This window comes from Athene cunicularia, assembly GCF_003259725.1.
Source record: "Athene cunicularia isolate RWA chromosome 1 unlocalized genomic scaffold, athCun1 chr1_part2, whole genome shotgun sequence".
NCBI lineage: Eukaryota > Metazoa > Chordata > Aves > Strigiformes > Strigidae > Athene > Athene cunicularia.
In genome coordinates, this window is record NW_020799092.1 from 69,967,205 (window position 1) to 69,984,606 (window position 17,402).

Sequence of the window (17,402 nt, forward strand, 5' to 3'; positions counted from 1 at the left end):
TAGTCATGGCAAAGAAACATGATGGACTAAACATATGGAATAGGGTAGGCCATTTTAGTTTGTTACAGATTTGCTATTCAGCCTAACTGGTCAGTGACCAAAATTTCATTTTATTTCTGAGGAATCAACATGATAGGGTTTGGAATGTGTGGATTTATTAGCTTTGTATAGAATTGATTCCTGATTACTTGAGTTTTGGTCATAAAATAGTAGGCAGATCAGTCTACTGTGTCTTCTGGTTAATTGACTTTGATCTGACTTCCTTGTCTGCAGTCCTAGGTAGAATCAAAAATGTCTCTTATTATTTACATGTATTCCAGAACACCTGAATAAGGAGATGACACAGTATGTCTGTAACAAAGGCAAGTGCTGTCTAAAGCACGTCTTAGGAGAGTTGTGGGACTGAGTAATAAAACAAGAGCAAATAGATTATGCGTAGCTAATGTGCATGGGGGTGAGACGGGGAGAAATCCCAACTCTGAATATGCAGTGATGGAGTGTGAGTTTTGAGTTTTGCTTGGATATGATCTTGGTTTTAAGCAGTAAGTTGTAAAGGAAATTGTATTTTAGCAATTCTGTGGAAGCTAATAAGAGCAGACAGCGTAATGTCATTGTGTGGATACCTTGTAGCTTGGACACTGTCTGCGGATCTGGTCGTCTTACCTTGAAAGAGTACTACAGGATTCAAGCATTAAAAATTTGGACAAGGATCAAAGGTGTTGGAAGGTTCTGTCTAAAGAACAACCAGATTAAGTAACTAAATAACAGTGAAAAACTGATTTCTATTAACCTTATATAAAGGGTATCAATGACACCTGGCAGACTTTATATAAAAGGAGATAGTTCTTCATGCAACGTGAAACTGCAGTGCTCCTTGCAGCTGAAAGCCTGTAGCTTTGAGGTGAATATCTCATCAGCTTGGAATCTTCATCCATGAATTTGACCAATGTCTGACCTATGAAATTCCAGAGTTGCAAACAGTTGGAGAACATCCTAGTCAAGGATGCCTGCATGTCTGCTCTGTGCTTATTCTTCCCTGTAAGTTTCCTTTTGGTGACTGCTGGGAACAAGGCAAAATGTATTTTTCAGTCTGACTAGGTACAGCCTTTTTTATGTTAGGAAGTGATGATTCTTCATATTGTAGCTTGAACATTTCTGCAGGAGGGTTGAGGAAAAAAGTCTCATAGATAAAGGGTTCCTATATCTAAAAACTTGGTACTTAAAAACAGATTTGCCATTTGTTAGTTAGGAAGTATACTTTCAGGGGATTAAGTGGTATAGGCTTAGCTTCTATTTTGGATTATAAAGTAGTCTTCTACATCACATATCTAGTTAAATATCGCTTTTAGCTTTAACCTGATTCTCAAAACTTTGAGGCTCACTTGAGACAGTGTTTTAGCTATTCTGAGGGTGTTATGTAGTATCTGTTGTATACAACATGTTTTCTCCAGAAACGTTCTAGTCAGTGTTTTTAAATAAAATATATCGTAGAATGTTTGTGTAGTTTTTAAAAGGAAGCAAACTCTGATGTAGAAAATTTTCAAATAACTTAGAATAAATATAAAATACTAAGGTTCCTTCCAAGATCTTACTCTGCCTGCAGATGCTACAGCAACTGTGGAAATGTGTACATGTGAAGAGTTTTATTTAATTCCATTAATTTAATTCCATAATTAAGTGAAAACCATTCCAAAAAAAAGTATGTGACTACCTTGGATATATCACTGTTAGCTACATAGGAGATACTGCTAAACTGAAGAGGAAATACTCTTTCATCTTTCACTTACTATTATTTTGATAGTACTCTGAAGAGCTGCAGTACTCTGTAGGATTGGTTTCATGGTTTTGTCGACGCATTGCTTTACCCATTTCAAGCAGTGTTTGAAATGAATTGAGTTACCTAAGCTTTGTAAGCAGTGTTTGCCAGTAACATCGCACTAAAAAGTTAATCTGATTGGCAACGAGTAGCCGTATTCATAGGGAAGTGGCTTAGACACAATCCTGAACGTGTGTTCCTGTAAACTTGCCAGCTTTGCCCTGCTGGAAACAATACCGTAAAAAGTCAACAAAAAACTCACATGCGGAGTTTGAAAAAAGACTTATATTAGGGTTAGAATTTCTATTAGAACTTGATAGAAGGATTCTAAATCATGTCGAAAATGCACATATGATATAGTATAATGTAGTAATTGTGTACTCTTACTATACAGATATGCGTGTTGCAAATGCACAGAACTATAAATGTGCTTAAAATAATACTAAGTACGTAAGCAAAATTATATGAAGAACAGCTTCCTTCATATTCTTTCAGATAGAGTACTTTCCACAGTCAAATCTTAGGGCAAAGATGAAATTTCTACTCAGAAGCAATTTTTTTCTGATAGGAAAAGACTTGGATGCTAAAGTTGATAACCAGAACTTTTTTTCCCCCCCCCCCCCCCCAGTAGAACTCTTAAATTGTCAAATAATTAAATTGATCTGAATCTGGGTCTTGGCCTCCTTTTCACTGAAACTGTTGATCATACTGTCATGTATTTGAAGTCATTAACAGTGTGCTTCTCAGAAACATTGGTTTTGTTAGTATTGCTGTGAAAATACACTTTGTTTTCTGTTTGGAAGCTTTGAAACGTGCACTGATTAGTCTTGATCATCTGGTATCAGTTAGATTTGTATCAGTACAATATTTTGTGAATTACTTGAGAGGCATCTCCATAATCTGTAGTGAACCATGGTTGTCTTCAGAAAGTCTGAATCAGATGAAATTCTGTCAAGTTGGATGTTCAATAGATAGAAAAAGGAAAACTGATAAAAAGACAACAAAAATTTTACTATCTCTTTAAAAATATTTTTTTGAATTTTGTCTCTTGACATTAACAAGTGTGTTACAGTACTGCAAGTCCTTGTTTTACCCCTATCTGCTAATAGAAGCTTGTACTAATAAACACTTTCTCCAAAATATGGCATTGGTACTACTCAAGTATCTCTTGCATTTCTTCCTGTAAAAGTGACAGAATTTTGTTGCTGTGGTTGATTGCACTTCTAGAAGCTGTGGAGGAATTGGCTGCTATAAGAACGTTGATATTCAAAACATTAGTGGTTTGGAAACTAAGTGAAAAGACTTTGCTGTTCAAATTGTCTTTGCTGTTTTGCAGCTTGGAAAGAGATTTTTTGACCATTATAGCATTCTAAAAAAATTATATATGTCTTCAGAGACATTGATGTTGTTTCCTATGCTTGGAAAGTTTTATTTAATCTGAATCATTTGAGTGTATCATTTCAGTCTGAAGTATTTCTATCTACTGATGCTCTGTGGTTCCCATGCTGCTTTATGATAAGGCCAAAAGGAATGCCTCAATTCCTTTTAAGGGAAATAGCGAGATTACTTCTGGAAGAGTCTTTGCAGTAAACTTGCTAGTACTTCACCAGTACAGAAAGCTTCTGAATGACATTAAATGTTTCCACTGTGAGTTCCAGAAGAAAATTATGCATTGCAATTCCTGGGCAAAATGTTTTGAATTGTAGGCAGTGCTTGTGAAATAGCCATCTAAAACTGTGATCCTCTCTATTTGCTCAAAGTCAGTGACAGCTCTGTTAGGTGATTCAGCCATTGGAGGAAGTAAGTGGGGAAAAGACCCACCCTTGGGAGATGATAGCACAATTTAGGTCACCTTAGCAAGTTGAATTCAGATACTGCATTTGCCCTGAGAATTCCTTGTTCCTCTGCATTACTACAGGAACATGAGTTCCTCTGTTGTTGTAGACTAAATGAATCTACACTACTAAATATTTGACTTTATGGTTTTTTTTCTTAATGTAGTTTTTCCTGGATAGATATGCACACATTTAATGTGTATAAATACATATATGTAATTTAACAAAATACCTAGAAATAACTAACTATGAGCATTTTCACTTGATCTGAGTAGCTGCTCCCTCAAATCAATGAAGATATTGGAACTCAAACTGTTCAGCAGTTGATGCATGTAGAAGCAAAGGTTGGGGAAAGCTCCAATTCTTTTGTTTATCCGCATGTTGTTAATGCTTCTTTTTCCTTACACTAAGAAGCCTGCCACAAGAGGATAGGTATCTTGTAAGAAAGCAGGGTGCCACACTGAACACATAATTAATTGACTGAATTGCACATTTGTTAATCCATTTTCCAAAAAAAATAATTCTGTACGATGGCCCATGTGAACTACGCTTTTTTTTTTTTTTTTTCTGAGCTGATACTTTAAAAAATTGTATTCTGCCTGAGAATGCAACATCTGTCTCGAAGTAAGAGAGTGTTGACTGATGCCAATAAGCTGCAATTAGGAAGGCCATAAGGCTTTTTTTTAATACTGCCATCTGCTCTTCTCAACAGATGTGGTCATCCCAGTGAGATATCCTATATTCAGTTTTATAGTTGAGCTTCTTCTGTTCTGCTCTGTGGTAGTTGGTCTGCATGTTTGCCGATTCACTTATTTTGATGTATGACAGAAGGGGAAATCTGTGAGTTGGTATTGCTCAGGGATGCTCAAAATACCAGTTGTTCACTATCTCTTGTGATGCAGAACTGAGAACAAATAACAGACTTGCTCTGTGTGTTCAACAAGCAGTATTTCTTCAGTTAAAAACAAGAAGAGATCCAATAGTGACTGTGCACAGTTACTTAAAAATGCTGCAGCAGCATAAAGTTCATATGAGCACTGTTTTCTTTCCTGCATGGGTCACTGCATTTGGTTACTGCCTTTAAACCTTTATCATCTTCAACCTTTGAAATAAAAATCCTTCACTTACTGGGAATGAGTTGTCTGAAAGTAAATTTAGCCTTCACAGAAACATCAGTCTGTCGAACTAATTAAGCAAAGTAGTGAAGTACCTCTTTTTTGCTGATCTTGCTCCTGATTTAATGTAACTAGAACAGAAGGAACTGATCCTGATTTTAACCTAATGCCTTAGAAGTGAAAGCTTTTGAACACGTATCTGCTTGAAGCCTTCCCACTGTATGAAGTTGAGGTAACTGCTGACTCCTCTTCTGGCACTGAATTTCGAAGTACCATTTTGTGTGCATGTGATTTTTGTTGTTTGTTGGTTTAAGATTTTTTAAATTAGTTAAGGATTTTTTTTTTTATAAACTCTTTGTGGTTGTATATGAAATTCAGACATTTGAGTTTATACACATTTTTGCTAGGTATATCCATACTTACAGCAAGTACATGGTAGTGCCTCTTCAACTACTTGTGCCTGTCAACTAGAAACAGTTTCTATGTATGGCGTTTAAAATAACTTTGACATATGTTAGCTTCTTTAATAGGCTGTTTCTTCTGCTTGTGAGAAAAGCATGTCTCAGGAAACATTCTGTTCACAAACACTTCACCAACATAGGAGGACAGGGATGCAGTTGCTGGTTTGTTTTCTGCATAAGTTAGTCTACATCAGAGTCAGCAGGCATACCCTTTCCCTTGCCAGTACCTTTTAGAAAACTGAATACATAAATAAGAAATCTTTCTCAAAACTTCTGTGGTGGTGGAACTGAACTGGAATACTTTTCTGATCTGTTGTAGGATAGAGAGGTTGGTAGTAAGGGGGAGGAACTTCTATGCAGACTCACTCTTTTTCAAATATATCTCTCTGCCTTATGAAACTTGGATGTGCTGTGGTGCTGAAACAAGGTGAACAGCCCGCTCTGTTCTCAGGATGCTGTTGCATTAGTTTCTAAATCTAGTTGCTAGTACTTAATATTAAGGGAGGCCTCTTTAGTACAATACCAGTGCATTTAGTGCTATCCGTAGTAACGACTACACATGGGAGAGATTCAGAGATTGTTTTGCGCAACTCAGGGAAGTGGGAAGGAGCATGACACAACCATGGAGCAGGCAACTGAATTGCAGCTGTTGGATACTGTGAGCCTCAGCGTCTCTGGTACCAACCTTCAGAATGGTACTCTGCCTGAATGAGGGCAATAAAATTCATTAACGTGTATGTTAAGGGCAAAATGGTCTGTACGGTCTCTGACCTGAAGACTAAAAGCTGGAAATGGCTTTTCTGCATATTTGAGAGGAGGCTGGTAGAGGACTTATATGTCCATGTCCCATGGTAATGTTTCATTCCATAAACAACCAGAAAAAAAATACAAGGTTTCTGTTTTTTTGTTTGTTTGTTTGTTTGTTTTTAATTAGCATATTCGCAATAGTTTGCAGCTAGATTTTAGTTCTTTGAGCCATTAATGTTTTTCATTAAGTCATGGGAAACTGACAAAGGACTTAAAGAGCACCTTTCTTCCTAGAAAAGATAATGAGGTTCTGCATTCAGTTTACAGATCAAGCAGGACATTCATACTTTTTTTTCCAATAACTTATTAGCCATTATTGTCACTACTTTTTTTGACACTATGTCTTGATGACAGCACTTTTTGCTGAAGATGATTGATACAATAAATCTCTGAAGGTTTGACTTGCAACCAGTGTTGTTCATTAAGAAGATAGAATGATACAAAACCCAGTATGTTAAATGTATTAAGGCCTAGTTCATAGCACACTTCCTCTGATAATAATCCTAGTTCAGTAAGGTACGTGATCAGTTGACCTGATAATCCATAAAAAACTAATAACCTTACCCCAGGAAAACCAAAAGTCATTATTAATAAAAGTAACAGAGCCTTAAAGAAACAATATGTTCTAACATAAATGCAAAAAAAAAAAAATCTGGGCTACTTGGCAGGTTGAGCAAGAGTGTTCTTTAATGTTGTAAAATGTAAAGGCTACTATCTAGAAACAGGGGCAGAATTTGGTTTGGAGTAGAAGCTTTGCATGTGGTCTACATGTCTAAGCTCCAGAGGAAGTCAGTAGGGCCAGCTGATCTCTTACCTTCATTCTGCAGCTTATTGGCCAGTCACTTACTGGTGAATGAAAAGCTGGACAGGAGCTGGCGATGTGCACTTGTAGCCCGGAAAGCCAACCATATCCTGGGCTGCGTCAAAAGAAGTGTGGCCAGCAGGTTGAGGGAGGTGATTCTCCCCTTCTACTCTGCTCCAGTGAGGCTCCACCTGGAGTGCTGTGTCCAGCTCTGGGATTCTCAGCACAGAGAAGACATGAATATGTTGGAATAAGTCCAAAGGATGATTGCAAAGATGATCAAAGGGATGGAGACCTCTCCTATGAGAACAGGCTGAGAGAGTTGGGGTTGTTCAGCCTGGAGAAGAGAAGGCTCCGGGGAGATGTTATAGTGGCCTTCCAGTACTTAATGGGGACCTACAAGAAAGATGAGGAGTGTCCGGGAGTGTAGTGATAGGATGAGGGGTAACGGTTTTACACTAAGAGAAGGTAGATTCAAACTAGATATAAGGAAGAAATTCTTTACTGTGAGGGTGATGAGGCGCAGGAACATGTTGTCCGGAGAAGCCGTGGCTGCCCCCTCCCTGGAACTGTTTGAGGCCAGGTTGGACGGGGCTTTGGGCAACCTGAACTAGTTGAAGATGTCCTTGCTCATTACAGAGGAGTTGGACTAGATGACCTTTAAAGGTCCCTTCCAATCCAAACTAGTCTATGATTCTATGAAATCCATCTATCCTTGATTGACTGCAGTGGGAGCTTCAGTTGTGGTTGTCTAAACATATGTGTCTTATATCTGCTAATTGAATCTCATTCCAAAAACCCTTGATAGTTAGAGCCACTGGTCGGCAGGACAATAAACTCCCTGTGTGATTTGTTTGAAAGGGCTAATACAAGCCATTGATGCAGGAACAATAGGGTATTTCTGCTGGACTACTTCAGTAATATTGTATTGGACAGCTAGTTAATGGGAGAGGTTAGTGAAGAACAATAAGAAATACTAAAATACTTTTTTTTCTTCACAGGAAAAGCTTCACTTAGTACGCTGAGTAATAAAATTTGATCATAGACTCTTTACAGTAGCAGACAGTGATATGATAACTGTTTTAAGACTAGTCATGGAAATTAAAAACATGTAACTAATAAATCTAAGTGAGGGTAGTTAGCTGTTGAGAAAACAGTTATGATTTATCTTCCAAAATTGAAATTATTTACCAAATTGAAACACAATTATCACATTTGAAGCAGAAATTAACAGTGAACTCCTTTTTGCTTTATAAGACCAGAGAAGTTCATTCTCTGTCACCCAGTCTGAACAGGTAGGCTGGCAGATAGGAGACCCTGCTGCATGAATCTGGTATTGTGCTTTGAAATACATTACAGAGATTTGGGATGATTGCGGTTCTTCTTTTAAATTGCTTTTCAAAAGACTACACCTGCAAGAAAAGCCTTTAGGTAAAATAGAAATTAAACTCAAGATGACATTAAGGTCCTCCTTGGTTTTGTTGGATCTTTGGCTGTGCATGCCTATGGAAATTGTATATCAGCTTTAGACTCTTGCGTGTTCTATTTTTATACACATACATTTATGCATATTTGTACTGAGTCTGGATGGGTCAGAGTTAATATTCTTCACAGCTACTCTTGGGGTGCTGTGTTTTAGATCTGTGACCAAAACAATGCTGATGACACAGTAACGTTCCAGCTATTGCTGAACGATGTTTGCAGTGTCAATTCTGTCTCTGTTTCTTAGCCTGCCCTCTGAATGGACTGGGGTTGGAGGGGTGTGTGCAAGTGGTTGGGAGGGGACATTACCAGACATATGACCTGAACTAACTAAAGAGATAGTCTGTAACACCATTGCTGTGGTTTGAGCCCAGAGGGCAACTGAGCACCACACAGCCACTCACTTGCTCTTTCCCTCTCAGGAATGGGAAGGAGAAAATAAAGCAAAAGGCTTAGGAATTGAGATGAAAACAGGGAGGGATGACTCGCTCATTATGGACACGAGCAAAAGACAAGACTTATTAGGGGAAGAAAAAGAACATCAGTTTACTTCAAATACGAACAACAACACTTAATATACGGAGTAGGACAGTGGGAAGTATTGCCACATCTTAAAATCTCCTTCCCCCACCTCTTCCCTTTTTCCTGGGCTCAGTTTTGCTCCAGATTTCTCTATCTCCTTCCCTCAGTGTCACAGGGGACAGGGGCTGGGGGATGCAGTTAGTCAGGGGTAGGACTCCTCGCATTCTTCCCCTGCTCCAACTTGGGGTTCCTCTCACAGAAGATAGTCCTTTACAAATTTTCTCTGATGTGAGTCCTTCCCACAGGGTGCAGCCTTTACTGAGCTGCTCTGGTTGGGCCCCTTCTGCATGTTGTAGCCCTCCCAGCACTAAAGGACAACAGTAGGAACTTGCCACGGAGTCTTCAGGTGCAGCCACCTGCTGAGGCATGGGGTCCTTCACAGGCTGCAGGTGGGCATCTGGCCCTCCATGGGCTGCTCCGGCGCATCTTTCCCCTCCTTCTCCTTTCTTCCACTGAGCTCTGTGTTTGAAGAGGTATGCCCTTTGCAACTCCTCACAACTCCAACTACTCCTCCCAGGTTCCCCTTCTTAAATATGCTGTCACAGAGGCACACCCACCATTGCTTATTGGCTCGGCCCTGGCCAGAGAGGCAGGTCCCACTTGGAGCTGGGGGAAGCTCTGGAAAGTTTCTCACAGGTGCCACTGCTGTATCCCCCTCCCCCGCTACCAAAAACCCCGCCACACACAAGCCCAACACAACCATATAACATCATGCTCAGCAATAAAGAGGGAAGAGAGGGGTGTCTAGTGAGGTGGGAGGGGTGTTTAGCCATCTTTTGCTCAGGAACTGGCGGGGTATAGGTCTGCCTGTGGGAGATGGTGAGTGATGGGTTTTGCATCACTTCTTTTGTTTGTTTTCTTTCTCATCCCACTTCTCTGCTTACTCAATTTTATCTTGACCCACAAATTTTCTTGAATTTCCTCTTACTTCTTCAGGAGAAGTGGGGAGAATTGAGTGGCTTTGTGGTGTTTAGCTGTCTATAGGGTTAACCCACAACAATATTTTATAAGTATTATACATATAAATGTGTATTGATACATATATTTATAAATAGATACATATATAAAATATATCTCATGGTCCTCATAAAATGAAAGAAAAATCTTCATGCTTTGCTAAGATAAACACTGTACACAAATGGGAGGTGATTTGAAAGTGTTTTAGTACAATGTGTTAAATCTTATCTGATTGTCACTTTACAGTAGCTGAAATTCTTATTTTCTTTCTGAACTGTAGATTAGTTTTATCTTCAGTGGAGTGATTGTACAAGTCAAAATAATTAGTTTGACTGGAAAATAAATGGTTTTAATATGAATAATTTGCAGGGCATAATGGAGCTTGCTCACTACTAACACCAAAGATTAGCTTTGGAGAATTTTTTCTAGTGTATTGTACAGTTACATGCAAAACAAAATGTTTAGTCAGAAAAACTTCAATTTGGATACACAACATATAAAATAATACCATGAATTTAGAGTAGAATTTTGAAAGTGATCTCTATATGATAGCAAAAAATATGTAATATTATACATTATTTTCAAGTATCATTATGGATCTTTGGACCTTACAGTTCAAGTATTGTCTGTATCAGCTTTACAGCAATGATTAAAACCTTTTTTTCTTTTAATCAGGATGAAAACAATACGGAAAATGCTGTTAGTTCTTCAGATGCTGAGAAACAGGATTCTCCTCCACCAAAGCCTCCACGGACCCGCAGGTAGTTAACTATGTTAATACACTATTTTAAACTGACAGATTGACATGCTTCATAAATAAAAAAGTAGAATAAAACCACTGATACTATAAAGACTGTTAAGATGCAGGTTTTTTCTGTTTATAAATATAAATATACATAATACAATCAAAGTCTTATAACTGACTCTGTACATACAGTCTTTGGGAAGTATGATCTTGCAATGACTGCGTGTGAGTAGACAAGCATACCCCCTTAGTAGTCATATACATTAGATCTACTTGTGCTCTAGTTCTGCTAGGTGATAGTAGCAAAACATACTTCAAGATAGGCTCAAGTAATGACTGAACCTTCATTTTTAGAGGCAAAACCATAATGAACCATACTCATTTATTCCAGAAAATGTTACCTTACAGACAAGTATTGCTATTGACTACAGTATGCCAACAAAATGCTTTTCTTACTGAGAAAAAAAATTGGTCTCACCAATCCTTTCATTCAACAGAGGAAAAAGAAAATACTTTCTAGCTCTTAAAATGCATAGACTTGACTTTAAAGAAGCCAAAAGTAAATCTGAACTAACAGATTCATCTGCTTAAAATGGGTACCCAACCCGAACACTGGACAACTAAAGAAGCAACTCTCCTGAAGTAAGTGTCTAAGTTCCCTAGCTAGTTTCTGGAAGGCTTATAGGGACCTTTGGCAGGTGATCTTGCCTGTGCTACATTGCTTGTAGTTAAACAGATATTTAAGGTAAGCACTTGGGTTTCCTAAAATTGAAGAATGACATGAGAAACCGCCAGCTGGTTAATATTATTCCATAATATTTAGTCATATAGGGGAAGTAGTCTTACTGCTTTAAAATATAATCGAATTGGATTAGTGCGAGGTCAGGTCGGTAGTGGAATTCCTGTTCTTTTGATACTTTAATGGTTAAAGATAGAAGATGAAAATTAACCACTTCTTTCCAGTACTGCATTTAGCAGGGTTCAAATGATGTGGTAAAGTGAGCCCATTTTTGAGGGGCTAGCAAGAGAGCAGTGATTACACACTAAAATTAATTTTAAATCCTAAAATATTCTAGGTTTGGGAAAGGAAGAACTTTAAATATATGCGTATGTTTATAGAAAACGTCACTGGACATAGAAAGCCATTTGAAAATTGGTGACTCAGGGTGGGTGGCAACATGTGTGTATATTCAACATTGCAGCAACATCATCTTGTCACATGAATAAATGTAGTTTTAAAGCTGGGTATGAAAGTGTTCTGCTTGGCTATCATCTAGTAATTTGGACCAGATCTGGAATATTGCAATGTGATTCTAACACCCATTCTAGTGAAGATACCAGAGAACTGCCATAAATGGACCTACTGCTTTACTTACTAAGTGGCCCCAGGGATGGTATTTGCAATAAGATAACTTTGGAAATAATGTACGGTAACAACCATTAATGATACAGTAGGTTGAGAATATGAATAGCTGTTATAGTGAACTTGGCATTAATTATGTCATGTAGAAGTTAGAGGGGAATACAGCAGTGAAAAAGATGGAAATGAGTTGTGGCTTTTCACAAACAAATGGCACAGTTTGTGCTATGCATGTAATATCATTTTAACTTTTAGATTGATTCTAATGTGATAGTCTTCAGTTAAGTAAATTAAGATGATGACAGAGGAGTCTGTTAATGTGGGTTCATGATGAATTCTAACCTCTTCTTGAAACTTAATCACTGAACTTAGATACGATTTCTGTCTAACAGGTAATTTCCTTATTAATATTCCTGGAAATAATCTTAGGTGTACCTAGGTTTTTATCATTTTTATGTATTCATGTAATAATCATGTATGCATAATTCATGTTTTAGCACACATCTGCTTTATGTGCAGTGCATTGTCCTTTACTTCCTGCATTCAGTTAAAGGTCTTTTAATCTCTTATAAAACCTGATCTCTTTTGGGCCTGCTTCCATAAATTCATACTTGCCCATCTGCCAGCACTTGCAGGAAGGTTGGTTCCTTAGAGGTGAATAAATGGAAGCTTTTAACAAAGATGTTGTCTTTTTCAAATGGAGATTATTTTTGAAAAACAATTAATTTCACCCCTTGTGGAAGACACTTCTAAGGAAAGACTTTATTTGCTATTAGTCACATCTGCTCAGAATACTTGGTGATGAGCATGTTTTTTTTCTTTATGTGGGAGGTAATTTTACAAATCTGTAGCCTGATTCAGTCAGCATTTAGAGCCACGTTTTGCATATTGTAGATGTTCTGGCATAGGTTAACATCCTTTTCCTGGGGAGGATGGGAGAGCAGAATCTGTGAAAGATTCTAAATTAATACCAGTATGGAAAAGGAAACTGTTAAACACGATACATCTCCTTATTGCATCTGTAGCTTTTTTTTCCCCAAACTCTTACCACTTGTTTCATGTCCCTTGTAATTTCTCTCTACATTACTGTGACTAAAAATATCTTAGTACAACGATTTTAAGTATTTGCTTACATCTTTTCTGTAGTGAATGTTTTCAAGTGGTGTCTAAGGGTCATTGTGTTTACAGATAAACTCTCATTCAGTAGGTACTCTGAAATAAGGTATGATATTTTAACCCATATTTTTAGTTTGATTTATATTTTTTTTCTTGCTTAAAATACTTTATTCAGTAACATTTCCAGGTTGCCAGCCAAATGTGTACTTAAGTTGTACATGCACTGTTTCTGAAGAAGTTACAAGCAAGTTGCTAAAGCTAGTATTTTTTAAAAGGAATAAGGCTTTTAAATTCTTTGTGTTGTCGTAGTTGGCTCTAGAATGTGTAGCAATGTGCATTTTTTTTAAGAGAAGATATAAAAGTTGATTTTTTTTCCTAAAGAAAAAAGGGCTACAGTGACTAATACTGAACGGTACTGTGTGCCAGCTTGGTTTCAGGTAAACCTGCCTGAGATGATCCTGACTGAGGAGGAGGGAGATTGATTTACAACTCTTGACCTCAGGGTGCTTGTCATCCATATTGCTGTCAGACCAAGTTGTGTCTGCTTAGATAGTAATGCTTATGATTCCTGCTAGGTGCTTTCTGACAGCCCTGAGGCTGTTTGTTGGATGAGATGGTGACATCTCCTCTACAGCACTTTTCAGTGGCTAAACAGTATATTGTAGAATTTTTTGGTAATGGTGGCTTTCTCACCTATATCTTCTCTTGTTTGTGACAGGATTGTAGGACAGGTCATCTCTGTATCAGCTTTACATTTGTAGGTATCTTCCTTTTAAAGTGTCGCTAGTGTCAAGTTAACTCTCATGTCTGTACTAGTTAAGGAAGAGATGCCACTAAAGATTTCTGCCATATAAGATAGGAAGCTTACTCAGAGGGATATAGATCCTTTCAGTACTTGCATTGGCCTGGGGCTATCTTGGGGAAGCAGTGATAGAAAGTATAACTTCTAATTGATACTGATATTAAATCAATATGAAATTGGATTTTTTGTTTACTTTTATTAACTCACCCTGAAGCATCCAGCTGTACTTGTTTTGCAGAGGTTCTGGAATTGTATTGCCTTCCAACCTTTTATCACCTTGTAATGCTTTAATGCAATTTGTATTTGCTGTACAATATCTGAATGTAGTCCTTTAGCTTAATGTCTTTCTGCCTTTGATGTCAACATAAATTCAAATACTATTACTCCTTGATTATTACAGAGGTAAACAAGAACAACTCATGAATGCATACATCAGCACTTTAGAAATGGCTTGGCTTTGCAGTTTATGATCTCTTCTTGTGAAAGTCACCTTGAACTTACGTCTATGTTAACTTCTTTTGGAGGACTTGGAGGGGTGGAAAGCATTCTTTTAGACATGTTTCACTGCTTTGCTTTCAGGCCAAGATAGGAAGAGGGTATAAGTAAGTTCTGACTTTGGTTCTTTGCAGTCTTATATCTAATGATAAAGTTTTAAATTCATAATTTAGGACTGCACATGATTTAACATAACTGTACAATTGGAGCTTTTACTTCAGATCTAGAAGCAATGACTAGTACTTCAGAATTCAGATCAAGCATCTTAATACCTTTAAGGAATAGCCTTTGAAATATTTGTGTGTTTAGTAGTTCATTCTGAAGTATTTGGAAAAATAGGTTGTTTTCATTTCCAAGTTCAAATGCAATTTGAAAGAAATGGAGAAACTGAGACAAACTCCCCAAAAGAAAAGATGAGGTAACAAGTTTTTTATATGTTGTGTAATTAAGAGCTATATGCTACTGTCTGAGGAGCAAAGGTAGAATATTGTAGCAGTTGAACTTTTCTTCAAATTATGCTTGGACTTCAATCTCATGATGTTTAAATACATTTCAAGGGTTACGTGTAACTGTTTCATTTGGAGCCCTGCAGAACACTCTCTCTGCATCTGCAAAGCTAAGATAGAAGCCATTGATTGGTGTTCCCTCTTAGTTAGCAGTCTCTGATTTGTGTGTCACAATTAAAAAAACAAAAAGACTCATGTAACTAAATTTTACAAGAAAAAATCATAAGCTGCTTATTTTTATTAATTCCTTAAACTTCTATATAAATGATTTGTAGTGTTGTTTGACAGCATCACTAACTGCAGCTTTGCTTTTCTTCCATGTGGATGGCAGTGATTTAATGCTTAAGTAGAATAATGTGGTCGTCTAGCTTCAGCCTGCTTACATTGAGTTTAATTTTCCTATTTTAATTATGAGGGAGGATGTAGAGCTTGGTATCTATTTTTAGTTGATCATAGCAGCTGCATTCCATGACCTTGGCATCACTCTGTTTTATTTGAAAATAAAACCCTTCAGTATGCCGTGTAGAATAACCATGGATTTTATTTTTTTTTTTTGAACACTGGCCAGGTTTCATATAAATCTGAACCGGTGGTGCCCTGTTTTAGTAATAGAGCTCTTTTCCATTAAGGCTAGAATGGCTTACATTTCAACACATTCTAAGAATTTAGAATATACTGCAGGAAAAAAAAATATTTTGTTTTTTTTCCCATGTGTACATTTTTGGTAGAAAGTTGTGGGAGCGCACTTTTTGGACAAATTATTGTACTTTTGACAAATTATAATTCATTCTTATTATGACAAATAATTTAAAAAAATATTATTACGTAATGCATGGTTTACCTTACAGTTGAGAAGCCATTAACTTTGAGATCTTGGGCACTAAAGCACTGCATCAGCTGCTCAGGTTGTGTGGCAATAAAAGCACATGAAAAAGCTGCCCTGATCATCTAGGGAAATTCCATATACAGTTAGGTATGAGGAAGCGTCAAGGTAGTGGAATTACAAGATAATCTGTAGCAGTTGTCTACGAAGAGATACCGTTGAGGCTGATTTATGAGAAGACTTTCTATTTTCTATTGCACAGTGTGATTTTACAAATGTACTTGCAAAATGCTTGCTTTTGCAATATATAAATGCAGTGCAGGATTAATTTAAAGGTCTAATACAGAAAAGCTTACTTCATTTTCTCAAGTGGTCTGACATTCTTTGGTTCACTGTCTCTTTTCTGTCTTAATATCCTCTTTCATGAACTTTCTATTAGTTTCCCAGTAATTTAAATCAAGCTGGTTTACTGCCCATTGTTTGTAATAATATTAGGAGTTCATCCTCAGATAATTTTCTGCCTCTGAGGAGAGAAGTGTCTATAGAGCACAGCTGTTGAAGGAGGTACCCAAAGAAAGCATTATGCAGCAGCCCAAAATGCCCAAGACTTTCTAGCAGAGATTTACAAAGAGCTGCTGCTAAACAAAGACCCCTTAAATGTATACATATCCTTATATTTCTGCTTTGTAAAAAGAAACAAAAACATTATTTGCAATGCAGAACATGTGAAATAATAATACTATGATGTCAGTAAAATGGAAAAATTGTTACATATTCAGAGAAAACCAGGAAATCCTGTGTGGCATATATTTCCTTTAAGAAAAAAATGCATCAGAATGCTATTTGGGCATCTCATTTTCTGAGGAAGAACATTGTTCAATATTAATAAGGCAAAGAATGATTTTGATAAATTTCTCATTTGGTCACTGTAAACTCTCATTTAAGAGTGAAAGAATGAAATTTAGCTTCAAATATTATGGGGAACATTTTAATAGCTCTGTTTTAGATGTGTATGAAGAAGATGATTAAACAACTTCTGGGTTGCTAACATGCAGTGTTTCCTGTATCATCAGTTCTACACATGCCTCTATAGGGGGGCTGTTTGTATACATGTGGGGTTCTGTTTACTAGTGAATCAGATGGGAGAGTGATTTCATTAAAGAGTAATCAGTGAAAAACTTTATTAATTTTGACCGGTATTATGGGCCTATAATCCTGTCATATCTAGTTTAATGTTAATTTGCTTCTTTAGCTAATTGTAATGCTAAAGAAAAATTAAGTTTTGCTGATTGCATGTATAACTCTGGGTCAAGAAAAGGAGGTCAATAAGGGAAAACCCTCATTTTCAGTAGGAGGATTTAGTGAAGATTACTGATAAGTATCACTGCTGGTAAGGGGGCATGTAAACATTTGTGCAAGTGAACCTCTCTCTCTCCCTCTCTCCTGGAATAAAGGAGAGAAATCTAAGAGGAGGAAAAGTCTCCTGTCTTCTCCTTATCTTTACTAATTCAAGGAAACAACTTGTTCTCAAGCATGTTTATTTTTTAAGAACATTTAGAGGCAAAAGAGTTACCAAAATATTTTTTATTAAATTGTTTTGATGTGCTTTGTATTCCTCCTATTTTAATGTAAAGCAAAATAGCAATGTACAAATGCAAGGAGGGGAGGAAGAGCAGGAATCTGAGGCCCAAGCCATTG

General features: G+C 37.1%; 1 protein-coding gene across 1 annotated transcript in view; it reads left to right on the forward strand.

The window, feature by feature from the left end:
- The window catches only part of PTPN12 (protein tyrosine phosphatase, non-receptor type 12), a 49,214-nt gene that overhangs the window by 17,523 nt on the left and 14,289 nt on the right, over nt 1-17,402 (forward strand). The window contains exon 11 of the mRNA XM_026868126.1: nt 10,533-10,618. Within this exon, the coding sequence (XP_026723927.1) occupies nt 10,533-10,618 (86 nt within the window). The remainder of the gene's footprint in view (nt 1-10,532; nt 10,619-17,402) is intronic.